The sequence below is a fragment of the Manis javanica genome, chromosome 16, assembly GCF_040802235.1.
Source record: "Manis javanica isolate MJ-LG chromosome 16, MJ_LKY, whole genome shotgun sequence".
NCBI lineage: Eukaryota > Metazoa > Chordata > Mammalia > Pholidota > Manidae > Manis > Manis javanica.
The window spans coordinates 11193066-11216819 of record NC_133171.1 but is presented as its reverse complement, the minus strand read 5'-3'; the positions used below and the strand labels follow the sequence as shown (position 1 = coordinate 11216819).

General features: G+C 38.1%; 1 protein-coding gene across 4 annotated transcripts in view; it reads left to right on the top strand.

Annotated features, from left to right (window-relative positions):
• The window catches only part of EXOC2 (exocyst complex component 2), a 237394-nt gene that overhangs the window by 75180 nt on the left and 138460 nt on the right, over positions 1–23754 (top strand). For all 4 annotated transcript variants that reach the window (XM_037011057.2, XM_073224459.1, XM_073224460.1 and 1 more), the window contains exons 5-6: positions 8597–8710; positions 10208–10332. In XM_037011057.2, coding sequence (XP_036866952.1) covers positions 8597–8710; positions 10208–10332 — 239 coding nt within the window. The remainder of the gene's footprint in view (positions 1–8596; positions 8711–10207; positions 10333–23754) is intronic.

Below are 23754 nucleotides of genomic sequence, written 5' to 3'. Positions count from 1 at the left end.
AGTACTTTTGTCCTTATATCTTACTTAATCAATTTGTCTAACACATTAATTGTGTCTAGGTTGTTTTCTGACCTTAGTGATTCTGTTCATGAAAGGTCATACCTGAGTGATGCTCATAAACACTAAAGGTGATAAATTAGTTCTGTTAACACTTCTTTAATTTAGGTTTTTCTAGGAATCAAGAAAATTCTCCACTAATCTTTTTATATTTAACCTTCAAGCCTACACTTGAAGACCATTAATTCACAGAGCAAGCATCTTTTTCATGTACTGGGGTTTACCCCTGGCCAAGAGGGAGGGAGCAAGTGTTTGTCTTGGGAAGTTACCATGTGTTGAAAAAGTCCTGGGGCTTAACAGCTTTTAGTGAGCTTGGACTGTCCTAGGTCACATCTTTGAAGCCCTTTCATCATTCTGGAGCTCTTTCAAGGATTTTAATGCTCTATAAATTAAGAGTTTTGAGATCAGAAAGTTTGGAAAAGGATGGTAATTGCTTGATATTTATTTGAGCACAGTTTGAAGCATGAATAGAGTTTGCAGTTCATAGTAAACCTTGTAACAGTCAGCTTCAGTACTGTTGAAAAGCCGTGCTTCTTTTCAAGCCCACCACAGAAGTGTAGAGCAAGAGCTGCCCTTTGATTGTTCTTTCCTAAGGAAAATTCAGTTTTGTTCGTGGCCCAAGGAGTGTGGGAATATGGTCTAACTTTATATGAGCTGTAGACAGAACTATCAAAGTTAGGATTAAATTGGATTTTTACTGTCATAAAATAGATCTCCTTAATTTTTAGGTTGGCATATAACCCACTGGTCTCTTTACCTTCTCATGTCCTCCCTTTTTTATTATCTTTATTATTACTGATTGCTGCTGTCCACAAAGAGGCTTGAACTCTCAGTAGTAGCACATTCTTAATACCTTTTTGGATAATCATTTGGTAATGTTGGTAATAGCAGCCAGGAATAATGGCACTAACAGTGCTTGGCTCTTCAACAATCTTCTTCTTTCTTCTCTCACAAGTAGTCTAATTTAGTCTGGTGTCAAGCTCTCTCAGTTGGAATCATAGCCCTACCTCTTACTATCAGCATGACTTTGAGTGACTCATTTAACTTCTCTGCCTCAGTTTCCTCAGGTGCAGAATGGAGTACCTGTGTCATAGGGTGGGGGTGAGGATTCAGTGAGTGCACTTAGAACAGTGTCTTGCTCATAGCAAGTGCCTAATAAATGACAGTCATTATTGCTATGATTCATTGCTCTTTTTATATATATTATATATAATACATATATAAGATTATATATATATTATATATTCATACACACTTCATGCTCACCACTTAATCTTTTTTTAATGACTATAAAGATTTCAGGGTTAAAAGTTGTATGATAATCTTAAAATAAATAGTATTTTTGTATGTTAATTCAAGAAGTACTTAAATGGTGATAAAATTAACAACAGTATTTTTTCCAGCTGTTACTTAAGTTTCAGTAATAATTTGCTCAGCCATGGGATAATTAAAAGATAGTTTTTGAAAAGGTAAAATCACGAATTGCATGCAGATATAAAATAAACACATCAGAGCTTTTATTTAATTAATGGGAATCCAGTAAAATGTTAAAACCAGTTAAAAGAGAATCACAGATAACAGACATAATAGGCAATGAGGAATGCCGAAAGATGCAAACTGGCTGCCCCCACTGCGTGGTGTTGAGTATCATCTGACAGGTATTTCTGTAGCCCGGTGTCCCTGGTCACCTCAACCCGCACAAGCTAGCTTCTGTTTCTAAAACAGTTGCAAAATAGAGACAATCCGAGATCAAGGTGAGGAATGCAAAGGACATCCAGCCATCTTTTTGCACATTTGAAGCCTTTCTCAGTTTTTCCAGTTGAAAGAAAGCGAGGATAGAGAAACTAGTAAGCAGGAAAATGAAAGGTGAAAGTAGGAAGAGGTATAGAAACCAAGAGAAGAAAATGCTTTTGGCCAGGAAAATGCTTTTCTAGGTCCTTTGTATATTTTTAAAGATACTGTTAGGAAAACTGTATTTATTTTATTGAATTCTTTGACCTCAGATAGAGAAGTCTTAGAAAAAAAGGAAAAGGAAAGGAAAAGCAGATGTTAAAATGTTGATGTGGGTTTTATTTCCCTGACTCACTTAATAATTTTTAGATAAAAGCTTTCCTGTCCATAGAGAAGGGTGTCCATTCAGGTTAGAATCTCTTAAGAGCCCTTCTTCACTGTCTTTTATTTCTGCCTATTAATGTCATGTGGGGGTTTCTTCTATAATTAAAGGTTAGCTAGGGCCTATTTTTAGTTTTTTTTTTTAATGTCAGAGAAGGAGTAACAGGTTTTTAAAATTACTTGCTTGTTAATTGAGGAGGTTTGAAGAATTATGACTGCTAGTTATAAAATACTGTGGTCCTGATGAATTATCAGATTAAAGTGATGAGATCACCTTTAGAAAATGAATCAACTCCTGGTAATTGCAGTGTGAATGTTTATGAAAATTCTCATCAGCTGACAAGTCAGTGTACAATGTGGAGCAATGAGTGGTCCTGTGGTACTGTGGCCAGTTCAACTAAATATGAGAAAACAAGTGAGAGTAACAGAATATAGTTTTCTTCTTGCACATTGGTGTGAGTCACAGTTTAATAAATATTTTATTGGTGTTCCCAGCATGCACACTGTCGTCTTTCAGCCCACAAGTTTAACAACTGGCATTTATTGGCCTCCTTCGACTGCTAAAGTGCTTTATATTCCCAAATTTTAACTGATGTTTTGCACACATGGTGCCTTGATATTTATAAAAATGTTACTAATTGCTCAGAAAAAAATAACTTCACTTTGAACTGCAGCTAGGATTTGGTTGTAAAAATTCTGTATTTCTGATTTATTATTCTGATTGTCACATATGATGTGTTCTTTGCACAGCTTAAATTGTAATGGAAACATGCATTTCCAGTTTAAAGTAAACTGAAAAAGAAGGTAAAAACAGGTTTATATTAAGTAAAAGACTTCACTAGGTTTTATTTCTCAGAAGTAATGTTTGCCTAAAGTGAGAATTTAATGTTTTTGGAGATAGTACTTAAATGGGCGTGAGGGCATAACAGTGGAGCTTTTCCTCTGTTTTATATGATCTACAATATTTTTGTGAAATTATTACCTGGGAATGGCTAGAGTAGTTAATTGATGCCCCCTTAGTATCTGCACTAGTAACTTTTATTTCACTTGGGTTTATGGGCATTACAAATCTGATTTTCTTCTCACTAGAAAGAAAAAATGACCAGTTTCCCAGCTACATTTAGAAAACAAGGAAAGGTGGCAAAAATAATTGTTAGCATGAGTATAAAAGAGATGAGCCTTGGATAAATTTACCTTTTAAAAATATTACCAAAACAGATTGTGGCTGTGATACAATGCTTAAATCAAGAAACTGTCAGACCAAAAAGAAGAAGAAAGAAAACAGCGATATACAAGCAACCAAAAACAAGCTCATAGTATTTACTACAACAGAAGAAAACAATGATGCTAAGTATTTGAAGCTAAGAGAGCTGACTATAATATACACACACTCAGGAGAACTATGTTTGTAAGCCCACTTTTACTGTGTTCACCTCCCCAACCTTTCATCCTTCCATCTGCCAAATCAAGAAAACATGTTCTCTTCAATGTAAACACAGAGTAACCCAACTGCAACCAGGTCTCACCCTGTGTGAGGCTCAAATTTTTCTCAAATTATTTTTGTTGTGTTGCTTTCTCTTAGGTCTGCAGATCAGTCTCACACTTGAAAGCAAATGCTGATAATATTAAAAACATTCCTGGTAGTTTTACGTCTGACCACTCCATCCCACTCCATCCGTATAGCTGGATCTTCCCATGGCCCAGGCTAAACCTTGTCAGAAGATTTAAATGTGAGCTTGCACTGCCATCTAATGGAAAGCATGTATTTTAGGGGTGGTGAGAGTTGTCAGCTACTTAAAACTTATGATTCCTTAATGAAATAAGTCATGAGTTTACGTGGTAGAGTATGCATTGCTTTCACTCTCAACTCCATGTTAGTAGATTTTTTTTGAATGTAGGTTTAGTTTGAATGACCAGAATATACCTTACTTTGGATGACTTGTTAAGCCATCTCCTCACTTGGTGGGTTAGAGCAGCTATTGTGAACATAGAAGTTTTAGTTCTTTCTCCTTCATCAGCTCCACTGACATACCGCTTCTTCCTTTCCTAATACTGTTATTAAGGCCCTTTTCAGTTTTCTCTATCTAAGTCAATTCTTCCTCTATTTTACCCTTAAATTTCCATCTTTCTAGGTTTGTAGTTGTGGTTTTCTTTTATACCTAAGATTCTCTGGTTCTTTATCTGACAATAGAAGTACCAGGTACAAATCTCAACTGTTTACATGCAACCTCTCTGAGGGTGTTCCTCACTGTGATATAGGAATATATAACTCACTGTGTTGTTACAAGAATCTAATAAAGTGATACTTCAGAAAATAGTCTATAAAGTATAAAGAATTAAGCACAGAGGATAAAAACAATAGCAAATAACATTTTTGAGCATTTATTGTGTGTCAGAAATTGCTAAGCTACATGCATTATCTACTTTAATTTTCAGACATTACTAAGATGATCCCATTATCCTCATGAATAAATGGAACCTTAGTTTAAACTTCCCCAAGGTTATATAGACAAATCTAGCAAACTTTGAAATTGAACCCACAGCCTGTGGTCTAATCACTAATTACTGTCACCTCCCATTATAAACACTGCAGATATCTTCCCCGCTGAACTTCATCACTTCTTGGCATTGTCATTCATTGTCTGCATTTTTCAGATCTTGTGTTTTTGCATAAACACAAGTCTTTGCATAAAAGGTCAGTATATTTAGACATATATTTTGGAATACACTATTGACTCAGGTGTAAGAGAAAATGAAAATTAATTTTGGCTTAAACAAAAAAGATACTTATTTTCTCATACATAAAGTCCAGAAATGGTAGACTGCATAATTGGTTGGATCTTTGACCCAGTAATGTCACCAAGATGAAAGGAACCTGCGTTTGCTGTTCTGCTACCATTAGCATAACATGGATTTCCTTCATATTGCAAAATAACTTTAGCAATTTCTGGTGTTGAAACAATAATACACAATAAGTAATAATAAAAAATAATATTACTGAAACAATAATACACAGTCTCTTGATTTTCCTTCTTTTAAGTATGGAGACCTTTCCCAGAAATACACAAATCTTTCCTTAGACATTATTGGTCAAAACAAGATCACTCAAATAAATAGCAAGGGAATAGGATAAGCATGATTGGCTTAGGTTAGTTAATATTTACTTAGGAAAGGTGTGAGTGCCAGGCTGTGTGTGATTACTTTATCTGAAAGGCTGGAGAATAAGTATTATGTCAGTGGCCAACAGTGAACTTAATTGTGTGATTTGGGGCAAAGTATTTGACAGCATTGTTAGAGTTTTGTCATCTTTAATATAATTGGTCTTATTCTTGTAAGTCTGATTCCTACTATAGGTCTCAATATTCTGTCCAGTTTAAATATATATAGTAAGAATGGTAAAAGAGTTTAAATGTCTTTAGTAAGAAATCCCTATAAAATAACTCAGTCTTAGGAGTAATTGAGGGTTTGAGCTAGGCAATAGTATTTTGACCAAGAGCTCCAGTGCTTTCCAAACTCTGGTTGACTCACAGGTACCTGAACGGGATATATGCGTGAGAAATAGCACATGGGAAATGAGACATTAGCAGGTAGATGAATGCTTCCAATCTCATCACTGAGTTCTCTGGTGGAAGCACATGCCGCATCTCTAATTCCTAAGGTACCAACTTACCAGTCACACTCGTGCCACAGCTCAATCTCAGGGCCTCCCACACCCTCTTCCCTCCACTCCTGCTCTGCCAGTAGCTTGAGAGCCATGACTGAAGAGATGAGAATGCAGCATCTGTGGAAGCCTGGCTGTGCCCACTTGCTTCTCCTTATTGCCAGGTGGCTGCACTGCTGGTAACAGTAAGCATGGCCCCAGATGGTTCTGGGATGTGGCCAAGCCATTCTTGCTCCCTCTTAAGAAGGAGAGAAGTGGAGACGGAGTCCTGGGATAAAAATTTCTTAATGTCTCATGTGATAGAGCCCCGTTTGGTGTCAAGTCTTTATCTTGGGATGAAGTTTTGGGCTTTTCTTAAAACCTTTTTCAGTCTTATTGAGGCAAAATTGACAAATATTTAAGTATTTACAGTATGCATCTTGGTGATTCAATAAATGTGTACATTATGAAAGGATTTCCCCATCTAGTTAATAACATACATCCTTACATACTGCTTTTTTAGACCCTTGAGACCTTATTCATCTTATAGCTGAAAGTTTGTACCCTCTTACCAATCTCTTCCTATTTCCCCTACCATCTAGCCCCTGGTAACCACTTTTCTACTCTCTGTTCCTATGAGTTTGCCTTTTTTTTTACATTCCATTTATTTTTGCAGGTCTGATTAGGGGTTAATATCCAAACTATATAAAAAACTTAGGCAATGCAATAGCAAAAAAGCAAAGTAAAACAAAATAATGTGATTTAAAAATGGGCAGAGGACCTGAATAGACACTTTTCCAAAGAAGACATACAGATGAACAACAGGTACATGGAAAAATGCTCAACACCCACTAATCAGGGAAATGCAAATCAAAACCACAATGAGTTATCACCTCACACTAGTCAAAATGGCCAGTATCAAAAAGACAAATAACAAGTCCTGGTGAGAATGTAGAGAAAAGGAAACCTTTGTGCAGTGTTGGTGGGAATGTAAACTGGTATAGCCGCTATGGAAAAACCATGGAGGGTCCTCAAAAAATTAGAAATACTATATGACCCTGTAATTCCACTTCTGAGTATTGAAATGAAATGAAATTGAACCGAAATGAAAAACAGTATCTCAAAAAGATATCTGCATTCCTGTATTCATTGCATAACTATTTATAGTAGCCAAGACACAGAAAAGCAACCTAAGTGCCTATTCGTGGATGAATGGATAAAGAGGGTGTAGTATACACAATGCAATATTATTCAGCCACAAGAAAGAAGGAAATCTGGTCATTTGCAACAGCATGGGTCCACCTTGATCTCACTATGTCAGACAGAAAAAGATAAATAGTTTTGCTTTTTAACTAAATATGTTGAGCATGATTTAACAGTCAGACCTGCAAGGACTGTGTAGACTTAGCCATTTCACCATGACACGCAATTGCTGTATTTTTGTTTTGTGTCTGCATTTCATACTTTTTTGCTTTATTTGGTGTCATATTGTATCATAGATTCCTTTTTGATATTGTCACTTAACTTTAGCAACCTCTCTCCATGCTTCTGTTTTGATTATGGGTAGGAAACAACCCAATCAAAATAAAGTACAGGGATGAAGGATAAAGAAACTCAGTTTGGCTTCTCAGAGTCCCTTTCTGCTGCTTTTTTTTTATCAGCTGTGTCTTCAATCTGTTAGCTTGGAACTGATCTTGTTAGATGAGGATTTCACATAGTTGAATAATTCAGAAACTGTTAATAGTAGGGATTTAGTCAATCTCAGGTGATTCTGTAGTACTTTTTTATTCTGTTAAGATTATTTAACTTTCTGAGCAAGCAAAATATAAGGACTACATAGAACATCAGCCTAAGTATTTTACAGAAGTAAGGTTGACAAAAAAGTGGCTGGCGTGCCACTATTCACTTCCCTCACACTGATGACAGACCTTGCTAATTCACTATGCCATTCTTTCCAGTTTAGACAAAGCCACATGGTCCTTGGCATAATACTCTAGACAGACACTGTCCACCAGTTAAGGTTGAACTATGTGAGGTACCCTCTCTGTTTCTAGTTACTTAGCTGGGGTTCAACCTAAGTCTCCCCTTGGTCATTATATTCACCAAAAGGTCAAATTTGGAGGCATGTTATACAAATAAATAAAATAATAATTATTTCCAAAGGTGACAGGATTTTATTACTAAATCATTAAACCAGCATGAAGAATCCAAAACAAAATAAACTTCTAAAAATGCAGTTTTCCAGCTGCAGGTAATGTATTGGCTGTTATCATGAGCTTTTCTTAAAATTATTCTAGATGTGGACATGTAACTATGAGTACTGTATAGTTAGATCTGATTTTATCACTAGGCATTATCATTAGGCATTAGTGTGTCTTAAAACAACTTTTATACATACATCTTTAACAAAAAGCATTTTAACAAACTGACTTAGTGTTTTAAAATTTCACTATCCAAATTTTTATTTTTATCCATTAAGTAGGGAATGGTTTCATATTTGGTTTGATTTCATAATATATCAGGATAGATTTCATAATAAATCTTGTTCTTTTATTGATATATTTTAACTAATTTTCTATCTTACATATACAGTTTATATGATAGGAAATCAGCTAAGATATAAGAAATATATTTTGTACACACATACAGACATAGGCTCCATAATATATGATGTATATAATTACAATGGTTTGTTTTCATATTTGTTATACTACATAGTCCAGGATGTCTGTTATATTTTTGTAATAATACATATGAAATAAATTTTAAACCTTTTTTCTCCCTCAGAAGTAAATTTCCCCAGAAGGACTTAGAAATGCTGTTCCCTGGAATGAGTGCTGATTTTACAAGTGAGAATTTTTCAGCTGCCTGGTATCTTATAGAGAACCACTCAAATACCAGGTCAGTGGGTGTTGGACTTTTGACTGTGACTGGTGTCACTTGGCTGTGGCTAGTAGGATTGCACAGCAATGTGGGTTTTAATTCTGGTTCTGCGATTTAGGAGCCTTTTGACTGTGAGCTTGTGAACATCTCAGGGTATCTGTTTCCTCATTTATAAAGTGGGATGATTAACTAGTGAACCTTATTTCCTCCTGTTATCGTATTGTTTCTATGTGTTTAATTATTTGTGCAACCCGTTAAAACTTTGTGGCATCTTAGCTGGGCACCTGATCTAATGTGTCTGAGTGTAACCTCTCCACTCAGATAACAAAACTTTCAAGTCCTGGTGCAAAATACAGAACACACCTCCTTCCCTGTCCTTAGAGTAAAGGCAAATAGATGAGTTGGTTTATCATTTGCAAAAATGTGGCTTAAAATTAGCCAAAAAATAGACAAGGTCACATAACCAAATTAAAGTTCTCCTTTTTGTCTGCTAATTACATTTCACTCACTCTCTCAACAACCCAGTCTTTTCTGCGAGACTGGTTTAAAACAATTATATACAGTAAAAATGATTAAATGAGTGGTTTATTGCTTAAAGCTTATATTCTTGAATAGTCAATTTGTTGAAATATACCTTAGGAGAAATTCTTCCTTCACTTGTTAGATGAAAACTGCTAGTAGAAAACATAAGGAAAAGTTGGTATATATGTAGAGTATATTTGGCCTGATGAATTTCTGAAAGCAAATGTCTAAAATCTTTCATTGTAGAAAATGGTTCTAACTTCACATTATGGATGTGTAATGTGCGTTACTGCAGTTCCTGACTGATCTCTTGTTTTCTGTGTAGGGTTATCACGGCACTTGAGAATATATTCAGAGTTTTATAGTCAGATTTTCTTAGCCCAAATGGAAATAAAACTTCTGAAAATAGAAGCCTGTGTATTTTTTCTCTTCTTGAGATGTAGAGATAAAATACTGTGGTCTTATAAGTTATTTAAATTGTGAATTATTATACACAGGTTTTCTTAAATCTCACTATTAATGACACAGGACTGGGTATCAATATGGTGAAGATAACAGTTCGCTGAGTTTATGTCCAGGATACAGACATGAACACGCAGAGGAGTCTTGCCTTAGAGCTCACCCCTGCACGATCTAGGTCTTCCCATTTAGGGAGATGCTACTCAAACCCCTTACCTGCAAATCATGTATATGGGTTATATTGGTTAAAAAAAAATGTACATGTACAGTTACTTTTTAGAGTTCTGACATACTTGGAAAGACCATTTGAGGGCTATAGGTCTCTTTTATAGCTGCTATAATTTTGGCAGTCATAATAAATAAAGTTTGGCTGTAGGTCAGAATTTGAAAGTTTTTTGTTTTCATCTTGTTACTTATTTGGTCGATATGTATCCTTCTTAACATAGATTTCAGTATTTTATCCTTAATAGATTATTTCACTTCTTTTTTGCTTTTTCAGAGTCTCAAACCTTTGGTTTCTTTATTTCATTCCAGTTTTGAGCAACTCAAAGCGGCAGTCACCAACCTGAAGAGACAGGCTAGCAAGAAGAGCGAAGGCAGCCTGGCCCACGCGAAGGGCGGCCTTAGTACCTTCTTTGAAGCACAGGATGCCCTCTCGGGTAAGGCGCGCACGGTGGGGACCTGACACTGCTTGTGCAGTGTTTGCAGGGTGTGATATTCAGTCTGTATTTATAAGAGTAGAGCTCTAAAATATGCTGTAAATATTTGTTGCGGACTAGCTGGAATCTCTTTGAAGACTTGGTACTTTAAATGTGTGTCTCAGAGGCTTTTGTTGACCCATGATGCATGTGTGAAACAGGAAACTACTTTGCCTCGCCACCATGCCGAATCTCCAGGGCTGATAAGAAATTAAATCCCAGTGGGTAAAATTCTGGCATTTTAAAAATCCTTATATAGCCCTATCACTGTCTTAGACATGTTTCTGTAAGTGTGACCCATTGTGTTTGTTTGATGACAATGTGTTCTTTTTACCCATACCCCCACTGTCCCATGCACAGTCGTTGTCTGTCCACCATCCGTGTCATTCATATATGTGAGAAAAATTGTATTAAGTAGAAATAGCGTAGCTTTAGACATTTCATGTTGGTTTTTTCCCCTAAAATTACCTTTAATTAATAGAAATCAATTATTGTTTACCTAGTAAAAAGTAAAACATATTAATAAAAGTCTGATTCTTCTTAAAAATGAAGACACTTATAAACATAAGTGCCTATATGGCTGAGTACTGTAACTCTTAACTACAGAAGGGTAGGAAGCCACCCTTCCTCAATTCAGAAAGACTTCATTTTTTAAAATTAATTTTTATTCTTAAAGCATAGACATCACTTCATTGCTTTTAAAACCCCTCTCCTCCTGGTCCAGACATTCATAGTTGACTGTGACAAGTTAAATGTATACATAAGAGTTTTTTCCTTGCAGGTAGAAGTTAGGTTTTTGAAGGAGTAAAATGTGACTGCCTAGGAAGGAACAGAAAAGTCGGCAGTGTTCTTTGATAGTATTCTGTGCCCTGTATTTATGATGGTGTGCATTTTTGCGCTTCTTTTTTTCTTTGTGTTTAATGATGTTCTGAGTTATCAGTGTTACTATGTTGATAATAGAAACCTGAGTACATATGAACAGAGTTTAGAGTTATCAAGTAGAATTAAGTTATTAGTATGCTGAGTAGGTATGCAAATGGTAATTTGCCATATGTGATTAGCAGTTATCATAAATTATTTTAAAGAAAATTATCTCACTAGCAAAAATGTTTGACTTTTCTCTTCATTGTGTTTTTAACATGTATTTGTATATACATGTATATTTGTATTTGTTTATTTATGGCTTCACTCTTGGCAGACTTCAAGAAGTTTTATTTGATGCATTAAATTTATGAGGTCTCATTTATTAGACATTAGACATTTGCCCTTACAAGTATATTGGTGACTTAAAGTCTAACAAAGATAATGCTGACGAACTACTAATAAGCAAGTGACTCTGTGGTACATAGAAAATAATTTTAATAGTAAATTTGAAAATTATAGACACACCCATATGTCTGGCTTTTTTTATGTAAATGAAATATGTATCACAAAAAATATTAAACAGAAAAATAATAAGCAAATTACCTGTAATCTCAGTATAGAGATAATCATTTAACATTTGGATATATTTCCTTTAGATCTTTTTATCTCTTAGTTTATATGTGTAACAAAATTGGAATTATATTTTAGGTACAGTTGTGTATGTGAGAAACTTATTGCTTCTCTGGGCAATTATTTTAATGTGCTATATAACATTTATTAGTAGCTCTTTAGAAAATTTTCCAACTGTGATTTTAAGTGAAATTGATCTGTCGTCTTTAAAAGCTTTTTGGTCAAGTTTTGGTTTTAATGTTACACAGAATCATGAATCTGTACATGTATGTTCTGTGAAATGGGTAATGTCGATGAGGAGTTGTATGTTGGAAATTTGAAAAATGTTAGTACATTGGCAGAGCTAATAAGTCATCTGCTCAGTTAATTTGTTTTAGTTCTCTATTATGAAAAATTTCCAACACACTGGAAGTAGAGAGAATAATATGAAGGGGGGCGTCAGTGATGTTGGTCTGTGCTTTGCAGATCCGAGCAGCATGACATTTCTGTGTACTTTGGTGTGAAGCCCCCACATAAGGACATTTACCCCCATAATCATAGCACCATAGCTCACAAAGCTTCAGTAGTTCTCATCCGATTCCCAGTCCATGGTCAGATTTCCCCAGTACCTTCCAGCTCTCTTTTCTCTAGTTGGTTTGTCTAAATCTAGGTCCAGATGAGGTTCAGTGCTTCAGTCCCCTCCCCCTTTCTCTCCTGTCTTTTGTTTTTTTCATGCTATTGATTTGTTTAAGAAATTAGCCTATCTGTCCTATAGTAGACCCATCCTCTGATTTCGACTGATTACTTCTTTCTGGTGTTATTTAACTTATTTTATTATCCATTATATTGCTTGGGCTTATCTCTTTGGACATTAGAGAGATTCAGTTTCAGCATTTTTGTCCAAACATGGTATTGTGTGCTTCCTATTTTATCATGTCAGGAGGTCATTAGTGTCTGGCTTGTTCTCCTGTAGAGACACTGTGATGGGTCAGTGGGTTTGGCACTTGCAGTTATATAAATATATATACACACACTTTAAAAATTTTGATCTTCTGTGCTTTGCTTATTTTGGTTTGGTTTTCCCTTGAAATTCTCAAGATTTCATGCATTGAATTAAAATTTTTAAGTCATTTAAAATTCATGTTATAGGCCCTTCTTATCGATTCAGTGTGTTTGTGTTCTCTGCTTCTTTTATTTACATTGGTTCTTTTAGTGATGCTTTTTTGTGTTTTTTTAATTTAAAGTTTTAATTTCCTCCTTTAATCTAGTAGTTTGTAGTGGATTTTTGTTTTTTAAAGTTAATTTCTAGTCTTACAGTATGTAGAAAGAAAGTGTGTTTCTTAATATATGTCAGTTTTCTGTAACTGTGCCAAAGATAAAAATAGGAAAGGGGGACTTGTTCCCTCCAGGGCATACTGGTTTATGTGTTATTAATTGATTAATTACATTATTTAAATCAAGGTTATTTATAATAAACACAAAAGACAAATCTTTAATTTTGATTCTGCCAGTTGTTATTTATATGTAAAACATGTTTATTTTGTAACATGTTTGTATGCTTAATTAATTACATTATTTAAATCAAGGTTATTTATAATAAACACAAAAGACAAATCTTTAATTTTGATTCTGCCAGTTGTTATTTATATGTAAAACATGTTTATTTTGTAACATTTGATAGCTTAGACTCTCTTGATACTAATGTTATCTATCATGTATAATAATAACTGCAAAATTAGAGGCAATTCCCAAGACCACCTAAAGGTTTGATAATTTGCTAGAAGGATTCACAGCGCTCACTGAAATCAATTGTACTCACAGTTATGCTTTATTAAGTGAAAAATACAGATTAAAATCAGCCAATGGAAAAGATGCATGGGGAAGGGCTCAGGAAAGTTCCATCCATGGGGTTTCCAGTTGCCCTCTTGTGGTGGAGTCATGGCCAGCACTGGTTTTCCTGGTAATGATATGAAACAGAGGGCATGGAATATTGCCAACCAAGGAATCTCAACCAAGCCTTGGCATCCAGAGATTTTACTGGGCCTCTGTCAGTAGACATAGTCATCTGCCCCCGTGGTTGACCTCTGTCTCCAGTCTTTGTGTTGGGCAAGCTGAAGCTGGGAGACCCAAAGTCCTCACTATGAATCACCTGTTAGACTCTGGAGGGGCCCAAAGCTCCCAAGTAAACAAAGATACTCTTCCCAGGTGAGACATTTGCAGAGCTTAGAAATAACCTCTCAGGAGCCAAAGGCAAAAAAGCGAGACCTCTCTTCGGGCACTGTTAAATTCTTTACTGCACAGAAACAATATTAATATTCCACATTCTTCCTTTTCTGTGCATTTGCTTGATAGGTTATGTATCATATTCTTTTTAACTTTTGGAAGTTTTGATTTTGATATCTCTTGTAAGCAATGTAGCAGGTTTTTTATTTTTATGCATTCTGAGAGTCTTTGCCTTCTAACAGAAGAATTTAAGCAATGTACATTTATCATAACTTAAAATTTGCCCTTTTGTTCTTCTAATTATTTATTTTCATTTTTACTTCTGTGCTCTGTAGACCATATTGTTTGCAGATTTAGAGGAAATGCTTTTAAATTCTATTATTTAACATATGTATATATCACTCATGCTCTTTGCCTTTTTCTGGTCTTTAATCTGAAGCTATAAACCCAGCTTTTTATTTTACATTTTCTTTTCATTGCATTATTTTGTATCTAGATTTATTCTTCTTTTAGTATTTAATTTTATAATATACTTACCACAGTTATTTATTTATTTATTTTAACTTTTTTATGAAGGTATGATTGATATACACTCTTATGAAGGTTTCACATGAAGAAACAATATGGTTACTACATTTACCCCTATTATCAAGTCCCCACCCATACCCCAATGCAGTCACTGTCCATCAGTATAGTAAGATGCCACAGATTCACTATGTGCCTTCTCTGTGCTACACTGTTCTCCTCGTGGCCCCCCACACCATGTGTACTAAACATAATACCCCTCCATCCCCTTCTCCCTCTCTCTGCACCCGTCCTCTCACACCCCTTCCCTTTGGTAACCACAAGACCCTTGTTGGACTCCCTGAGTCTGCTGCTGTTTTGTTCCTTCAGTTTTGCTTCATTGTTATACTCCACAATGAGGAAAATCATTTGGCACTTGTCTTTCTCCGCCTGGCTTATTTCACTGAGCATAATATCCTCCAGCTCCATCCATGTTGTTGCAAATGGTATAATTTGTTTTCTTGTTATGGCTGAATAATATCCATTGTGTACATGTACCACCTCTTCTTTATCCATTCATCTGCTGATGGAAACTTAGATTGCTTCCGTATCTTGGCTATTGTAAATAGTGCTGTGATAAACATGGGGTGCATATATCTTTTTGAATCTGAGAACTTGTATTCTTTGGGTAAATTCCAAGGAGTGGGATTCGCGGGTCAAATGATATTTCTATTTTTAGTTTTTTAAGGACCCTCCATACTGCTTTCCACAATGATTGAACTAGCTTACATTCCCACCAGCAGTGTAAGAGGGTTCCCCTTTCTCCGCATCCTCACCAGTATTTGTTGTTCTTAGTCTTTTCGATGCTGGCCATCCTTACTGGTGTGAGGTGATATCTCATTGTGGTTTTAATTTGCATTTCCCTTATGATTAGTGATGTGGAGCATCTTTTCATGTGTCTGTTGGCCATTTGAATTTCTTCTTTGGAAACTGTCTCTTCATATCCTCTTCCCATTTGTTAATTGGGTTATTTGCTTTTTGGATATTGAAGCATGTGAGTTCTTTATATACTTTGGTGTTAACCCCTTGTCAGATATGTCATTTACAAATATATTCTCCCATACTGTAGGATGCCTTTTTGTTCTGTTGATGGTGTCCTTTGCCATACAGAAACTTTATAGTTTGTTGTAGTCCGATTAGTTCATTTTTGCTTTTGTTTCCCTTGTTTGAGGAGATGCGTTCAGGAAGAAGTTGCTCATACTTATATTCAGGGGACTTTTGCCTAAGTTGTCTTCTAAGACTTTTATGGTTTCATGACTTATATTCAGGTCTTTGATTCATTTTGAGTTTACTTTTGTGTATGGGGTTAAACAATAATCCAGTTTCATTCTCTTGCATGTAGTGGTCCAGTTTTGCCAACACCAGTTGTTGAAGAGACTGTCATTTCCACCATTGTATGTCCATGGCTACTTTATCATATACCAATTGACCATATATGGTTGGGTTTATATCAGGGCTCTCTAGTCTGTTCCATTGGTCTATGGGTCTGTTCTTGTGCTAGTACCAAATTGTATTGATTACTGTGGCTTTGTAGTAGAGCTTAAAGTTGGGGAGCATAATCCCCTCAGCTTTATTCTTCCTTCTCAGAATTACTTTGGCTATTTGGGGTCTATTGTGGTTCCATATGAATTTTAGAATGATTTTCTCTAGTTTGTTGAAGAATCCTGTTGGTATTTTGATAGGAATTCCATTGAATCTGTAGGTTGCTTTAGGCAGGATGGCCATTTTGACAATATTAATTTTTCCTATCCATGAGCATGGGATGTGTATCCATTTATTGGTATCATCTTTAATTTCTATCATGGGTGTCTTGTAGTTTTTAGAGTATAGGTTTTTCACTTCCTTGGTTAGGTTTCTTCCTAGGTATTTTATTCTTTTTGATGCAACTGTGAATGGAACTGTTTCACTGATTTCTCTTCCTGCTAGTTCATTGTTAGTGTATAGGAATGCCACAGATTTCTGCGTATTACTTTTGTATCCTGCAACTTTGCTGAATTCAGATATAAGATCTAGTAGTTTTGGAGTGGATTCTTTAGGGTTTTCTGTGTACAATAGCATGTCATCTGCAAACAGGGACAGTTTAACTTCTTCCTTACTAAACTGTATGCCTTTTATTTCTTTGTGTTGTCTGATTGCCATGGCTAGGACCTCCAGTACTTTGTTGAATAGAAGTGGGGAGAGTGGTCATCCTTGTCTTGTTCCCGATCTTAAAAGAAAAGCTTTCAGCTTCTCATTGTTAAGTATAATGTTGGCTGTGGGTTTCTCATATATGGCCTTTATTATGTTGAGGTACTTGCCCGCTATACCCATTTTGTTGAGAGTTTTTTTCATGAATGGATGTTTGAATTTTGTCAAATGATTTTTCAGCGTCTATGGAGATGATCGTGTGGTATTTGTCCTTCTTTTTGTTAATGTGGTGGATGATGCTGATGGATTTTTGAATGTCATACCATCCTTGCATCCCTGGAATAAATCCTACTTGGTCATGATGGATGATTTTTTTATGTGTTTTTGAATTCGGTTTGCTAATATTTTGTTTAATACTTTTGCATCTATGTTCATCAGGGATATTGGTCTGTAATTTTCTTTTTTTGTGGTGTCTTTGCCTGGTTTTGGTATTAGAGTGATGCCAGCCTCATAGAATGATTTTGGAAGTATTCCTTCTTCTATTCTTTGGAAAACTTTTAGGAGGATGGGTATTAGCTCTTCACTAAATGTAAAATAAAATTCTGCATGAAACCATCTGGTCCAGGTATTTTGTTCTTAGGTAATTTTTTGACTACCAGTTCAATTCTGTTGCTGATAATTGGTCTGTTCAGATTTTCTGTTTCTTTCTGGTTCTGCCTTGGAAGGTTGTATTTTTCTAGAAAGTTGGCAATTTCTTCTAGGTTATCCAGTTCTTTTCTTTTTCTCCTTCTTTTCCTTCCTCCTCCATTCTTTATATATTAGGTATCACATTCTGTACTGTTTGTCTATCCCTTGATTGACTTTGGGGACAGTTGATTTAATTTTGCATTTGCTTAGTAATTAGCTGCTCTACTTTCTTTGCTGTTGTTTTATTACCTCTGGTGAGAGCTATTAAACCTTAGGAACACTTCCATCTGTAGCAGTCACTCCAAAATACACTGTAGAGACGGTTTGTGGGAGGTAAATTCTCTCAGCTTTTGCTTATCTGGAAATTGTTTAATCCCTCCTTCAAATTTAAATAATAATCTTGCCGGATAAAGTGATCTTTGTTAGAGGCCCTTCTGCTTCATTGCATAAAATACATCATGCCCCTCCCTTCTGACCTATAAGGTTTCTGCTGAGAAGTCTGATGTTATCCTAAAGGGCTTTCCTTTGTATGTGATCTTATTTCTCTCTCTGGCTGCTTTTAGCAGTGTGTCCTTATCCTTGATCTTTCCCATTTTAATTACTATGTGTCTTAGTGTTGTCTTCCTTGGGTCGCTTGTGTTGAGAGATCTGTGCACCTCCTTGGTCTGAGAGACTTATCTCCTTCCCAAGTTTGGAAAAGTTTTCACCAATTACCTCCTCAAAGACACTTTCTATCCATTTTTCTCTCTATTCTTCTTTTGACACTCCTATAATGCAAATATTCTTCCATTTTAATTGGTCACACAGTTCTCTCAACATTCTTTCATTCTTAGAGATCCTTTTTTCTCTCTGTGCCTCAGCTTCTTTGTATTCCTCTTGTCTAGTTTCTAGTTCATTTATCGTTTCCTCCACCATATCTAATCTGCTTTTCATGCTCTCCGTTGTGCTCTTGAATGATTGGATCTCCACCTGAAATTCATTCCTGACTTCCTCAATATTTTTCTGTACCTCCATTAGCATGTTTATGATTTTTATTTTGAAATGTCTTTCAGGAAGATTCAAGAAATCAGTTTCATTTTACTTTTTCTGGTGTTTGTATGATTTAGCTTTGAACCAGGTTTCTTTGATGTTTTATATTTGTGTGTGGCGCCCTGTAGTGCCCAGAAGCTCTACTCTCTGGAGCTGCTCAGCCCCTGAAGCAATATCGGGTGTTGCAGGGGAGTGGTATTTGTGCCTGGGGGGAGGAAAGAGCTGTTTCCTGCTTCCTGGGTGCTATGCCTGTCTCCAGTGCCTGAACCAGTGGGCCAGGCACGCACGTATAAGACTCTATGCTTTGCATTTGTAGTTGCTGTAGACAGATCTTCCCTCTGGCTGGCCTAATGCCAGGGTAGGGTTTGCTGGTTTGTGATCCAGGTGGAGTTGGCCGAGTGAAAGGCGCAGTATACTGTGTATCACAGAGGGGGTCCTTGGAGCTGTGTAGCCAGCCAGGGAGCTGGAGCACCTGAAGATCGTGAAATCCCCCAACCTGCTGGGCAGAGCGCACCCAGACAATTTTGTCTACCTGTCCTTTCTCCTGAGCAAGTAAGCTCTGTAAAATCTTTGCCCCTTTAGCAGCCCTCTTGCTAAGGGCTTCCTTGTTAGGAAGTCTCTCAGACTGCCTGCCTTTCTTTTGTCCCAGAGCAGCCGGATATGGATCCCTGCTCTCCACAAGTGGCTGGAATCTCAGTCTCTCCAGGAATTGTGCCGGTCTTAGCTTTCCAATCCCCTAATCATGAGAGTATCATAAAAGCACCATGAAATGTAGGTTTGTGCTCCCAGAGCAGATCTCTGGAATTAGGTATTCAGCAGTCCCAGGCCTCCACTCCCTCCCTGCTCCTTTTCTCTTCCTCCCACCAGTGAGCTGGGGTGGGGGAAGGGCTTGCGTCCCACCAGGCCACAGCTTCCATGCGTTACCCTGTTCCGTGAGGTCTGTTCTTTTCTCCAGGTGTATGCGATTTGGCGCAGTCCTCTTTCCTGTTGCTCTTTCAGGATTAGTTGTATTAATTATATTTTCATATTATATGTGGTTTTAGGAGGAAGCCTCTGTCTCACCTCTCACGCTGCCATGTTTAATCCTCTTACCTTTTGTTTTTTGATGCACTCTCATTTTGGGCCAATCCTCTTTTGATTATCCATTTCTATAAAAATGTCATCTGAGTTTATATCTGGGAAACAAGGATGCCACATAACTACACACACACTTTGTTTTCTGTGCATGAACTGATAGCACATGTGTGGTCACCAGTCACCGAAAAAACTGAAGTTAGAGATGACGTCAGTCACTGATCATCTTGCACATCTGTTATTTACAGAGTGATCTGTGGAAGAACTAACAACCAAGTTTGTATTTCATATAATTATGGTGAATATATACCATGGTAGCTGAAATCTGAACCATGTTGCTGGCGAACAGGTGTAGTTACCTAAACTGTGGTAACTGAAATTCATGCATATCAAAATCATGCACAGCAAGGTCTATCTGTAGTTTAAAGGACAAAATTGAAGCCAGATTTCTTGATAAAAATCCCAGTTCTGACACTTACTATTTAAATGACCTTAAGTAAAATTCACTTAATCTTACTAGGCTCCAGTTTTTTCATCAATAAAATAGAGATAAGAGCAAAAACCTCATAGGGTTCCTGTGAGGACTAAATGTATAGAATGGTTAGAGCAACAGGTGACCCTTAGTGAGGACTGCATGAAGGACAAACTTGGCTGCTCGTTGTTAATAACAGCACTAGCTATTACTACCACAGCTGCTCCAACCGGAATTCTTTTCTGAGTTCTTGAATATCTTTCTGTACCTCCCTGAGCATGTTAATGATTTTTATTTCAGAAGTGCCATGAGGTCTATGTCATCTTTCTCAGGAGTTGTATTAATTTTACTCTGAACCAGGTTCCTTCAGCATTTTATATTTGTATATGGCACCTTCTAGTGTCCATAAGCTCTACTCTCTGGAACTGCTCAGCCCCTGAATCAATATCGGGGGTTGCTGGGGAGTGGTATTGGTGCCTGTGGGCAGAAAAGAACTGTTTCCTGCTTCCCAGCTGCTATGCCTGTCTCCAGTGCCTGAACCAGTAGGCTGGGCACACAGGTATGAGCCTCTATGCTTTATATTTGTAGTTGCTGTAGACAGATCTTCCCTCTGGCTGGCCTTACACCAGGGTAGTGTTTGCTGGTTTGTGATCCAGGTGGAGCTGGGCAGGAGAAAGGCACAGTAGGCTGCATATCACAGAGGGCGTCCTTGGAGCTGTGTAGCCAGCTGGGGAGCTGGAGTGCCTGAAGATCGTGAAAGTTCCCAACCTGCTGGGCAGAGCACACCTGGACTATTTTGTCTACCTGTCCTTTCTCATGAGCAGTAAGCTCTGTGCAGTTGTTGCCCCTTTAGCAGCCCTCTTGCTGTTAGGAAATCTCTCTGTCTGCCTGCCTTTCTTTTGTCCCAGAGCAGCCAGATATAGATCCCTGCTTTCCCCAGTGGTTGGAATTTCAGTGCCTTCAAGAATTCTGCCTGTCTTAGCTTTCCAACCCCGTAATCACAAGAGTACCATACAGGCATCATGAATTGTAGGTTTGTGCTCCCCAAGCAGATCTCTGAAATTAGGTATTCAGCACTCCCAGGCCTCCACCCCCTCCCTGCTCTTTTTCTTTTCCTCCTGCTGGTGAGCTGGGGTGGGGGAAGGGCTTAGGTCCCACCAGGCCACGACTTTGGTACATTACCCTGTTCTGTGAGGTTTATTCTTTTCTCCAGGTGTATGCAGTCTGGTGCAGTCCTCTTTCCTGTTGCTCTTTCACGATTAGTTGTATTAATTATATTTTCATATTATATGCGGTTTTAGGAGGAAGCCTGTCTCACCTCTCACACTGCCATTTTAAATCCTGTCCACACTAAAATTAATCTGCTGCTATTTTTTTCCTTCGGTTTTGCTTTGTTGTTATACTCTACAAATGAGGGAAATCATTTGGCACTAGTCTTTCTCCACCTGGCTTATTTCACTGAGCATAATATCCTCTAGTTCCATCCATGTTTCTGCAAATGGTAGGATTTGTTTCTTTCTTATGGCCGAATAGTATTCCATTGTGTATATGTACCACCTCTTCTTTATCCATTCATCTACTGATGAACAGTTAGGTTGCTTCAATATCTTGGCTATTGTAAGTAGTGCTGCGATAAACATAGGGGTGCTTATGTCTTTTTGAATCTGAGAACTTGTATTCCTTGGGTAAATTCCAAGGAGTGGAATTACTGGGTCAAATGGTATTTCTATTTTTAGTTTTTTGAGGACCCTCCTGTTGGCAGCCGCGCTCAGAAAATAGCGCCCCATGCAGGGCAGCCGGAAGGCCCCGAACTTCCTAATGACAAATCATCCCACACCACTAAACTACATGCTAATTGCGCCTTGGCATAAGGACCAATGAGACCCACCAAATGGTTATGCTAATAAGGCATATGGAGCCGCACCAACCAGGTCAGAGCATGAGAACTATATAAGCAAGCCTCTCCTTCCCCTCTGGGTCCTGCCCAACTCATTTGTTTCACAAAGAGCTGAAGAATAAAGCTTTCTGCAGAAGAATCCTGCTGTTGTTGCATGCTGTTCTTGCCGGCGAGGACAGGGCACGCGACAAGTGGTGCCGAAACCCGGGAACCAGAACATCACCGGCACAGGGAGGACCCTTCAGACATCTGGAGAGGATTCAGAACTGCAGGTCAGAAGAAAGCCCGGAGGGGTAAGTTCCGAGAGGCCCCTGCTTTTTAGGATGATGGTTGATGGTTCTCTGTAAATAAGGAGGCACCATGGGGAATGCACCGTCATTAGTCACGGCGCTGCAGACAGCTCTCAAAGAGCGAAACTTGAAGGTCTCCAGCAAAGTCTTAGGATCTTTTGTGAAGGAGATAGACCGTGTGGCCCCCTGGTTCATTTGTTCAGGGTCCCTCTCAATCCCGAGCTGGGACAAACTGGGGAAAGATCTTGATAGAGAGGAGGAGGAGGGTAGCCTGAGGGGAGGCACCAGGCCCCTCTGGAAACTGATTAGAGCTTGTCTGCAAGATGAGAGATGTGAAAAGGTAATAAAAGAAGGTCAGAGAGCATTGACAGATATCCAAGAGCATGTCAGAAACGGAACGGGAAACAGAGAGCGCGCGCGGCCGAAAAAAGGCCACAAAAACGAAGGTAAAGAAACCTCAGAGTGAGGGAGAAAGCCCGCCTAGGGCAAAAGCGAAAGAGCCCCGAGAAGCGAGTGACGATCGCCTCGGAGAAAATAGTAAATACCCCTGGAAAGAGTTGAGGGACCTCCAACTCTCCAATAGGGAATCTGAGGAGGAATTAACGTCCGCAGAGGAAGGGGAAGAGAATAAAACCGCAGAGTGCAGAAGTAAGGGAACCAGCAAAGTTGAAAAGCGGACCAAGGAAAAAATGAAAGCAGGGTGTCCCCCGACGCCCTTTGCCCCGCCACCTTACGTGAGTGGCGCACTCTCCTTTTGCCACCCAGATACTCTTCAGGCAATTAGACAAATGTTTCCTGTATTTGAGGATAACGGTGTACGCTCTCACCAGCCCCTGAGCCATAAACAAGTTAAGGAGTTAGCAGAATCCGTTCGGGCTTATGGAGTCAGTGCTAACTATACCATAGCACAAGTTGAGAGATTAACAGAGACAGCCATGACACCCGCAGACTGGCAATATGTAACTAAGGCATGCCTTTCTAGTATGGGGCAATACATAGAATGGAAGGCATTGTGGCATGATATCAGCATGACCCAGGCACGCGCAAACGCAGCCGAAGGACAGCCTGCGTGGTCATATGATATGCTGACGGGCCAAGGACAGTGGGTAGCCGACCAGACCGCCTTCCCCTTACAGGTATATGCACAAATAAACACGTGCGCCGCCAAGGCATGGAAAGCCCTCACCAACAAAGGAGAAGTATCAGGCAATTTGACAAAAATTATTCAGGGGCTGAGCGAGCCATTTTCTGACTTTGTCGCTCGGATGATGGAGGCCGCAGGCAGAATATTTGGAGATCAGGAACAAGCGATGCCCCTGGTAGAGCAATTAGTATTTGAACAATGTACCAAGGAATGCAGACAGGCGATAACACCCTGGAAACAGAAAGGGATACACGCTTGGTTGAAAGCCTGTAGAGAAATAGGAGGGCCACTCACCAACGCGGGCCTAGCCGCAGCCATATTACAGAGCCACAAACAAGCCAGGATCACTAACAGAAGTATTAAATGCTTTCACTAATCTGTCACGAGGCCTGTCCCAGTATCT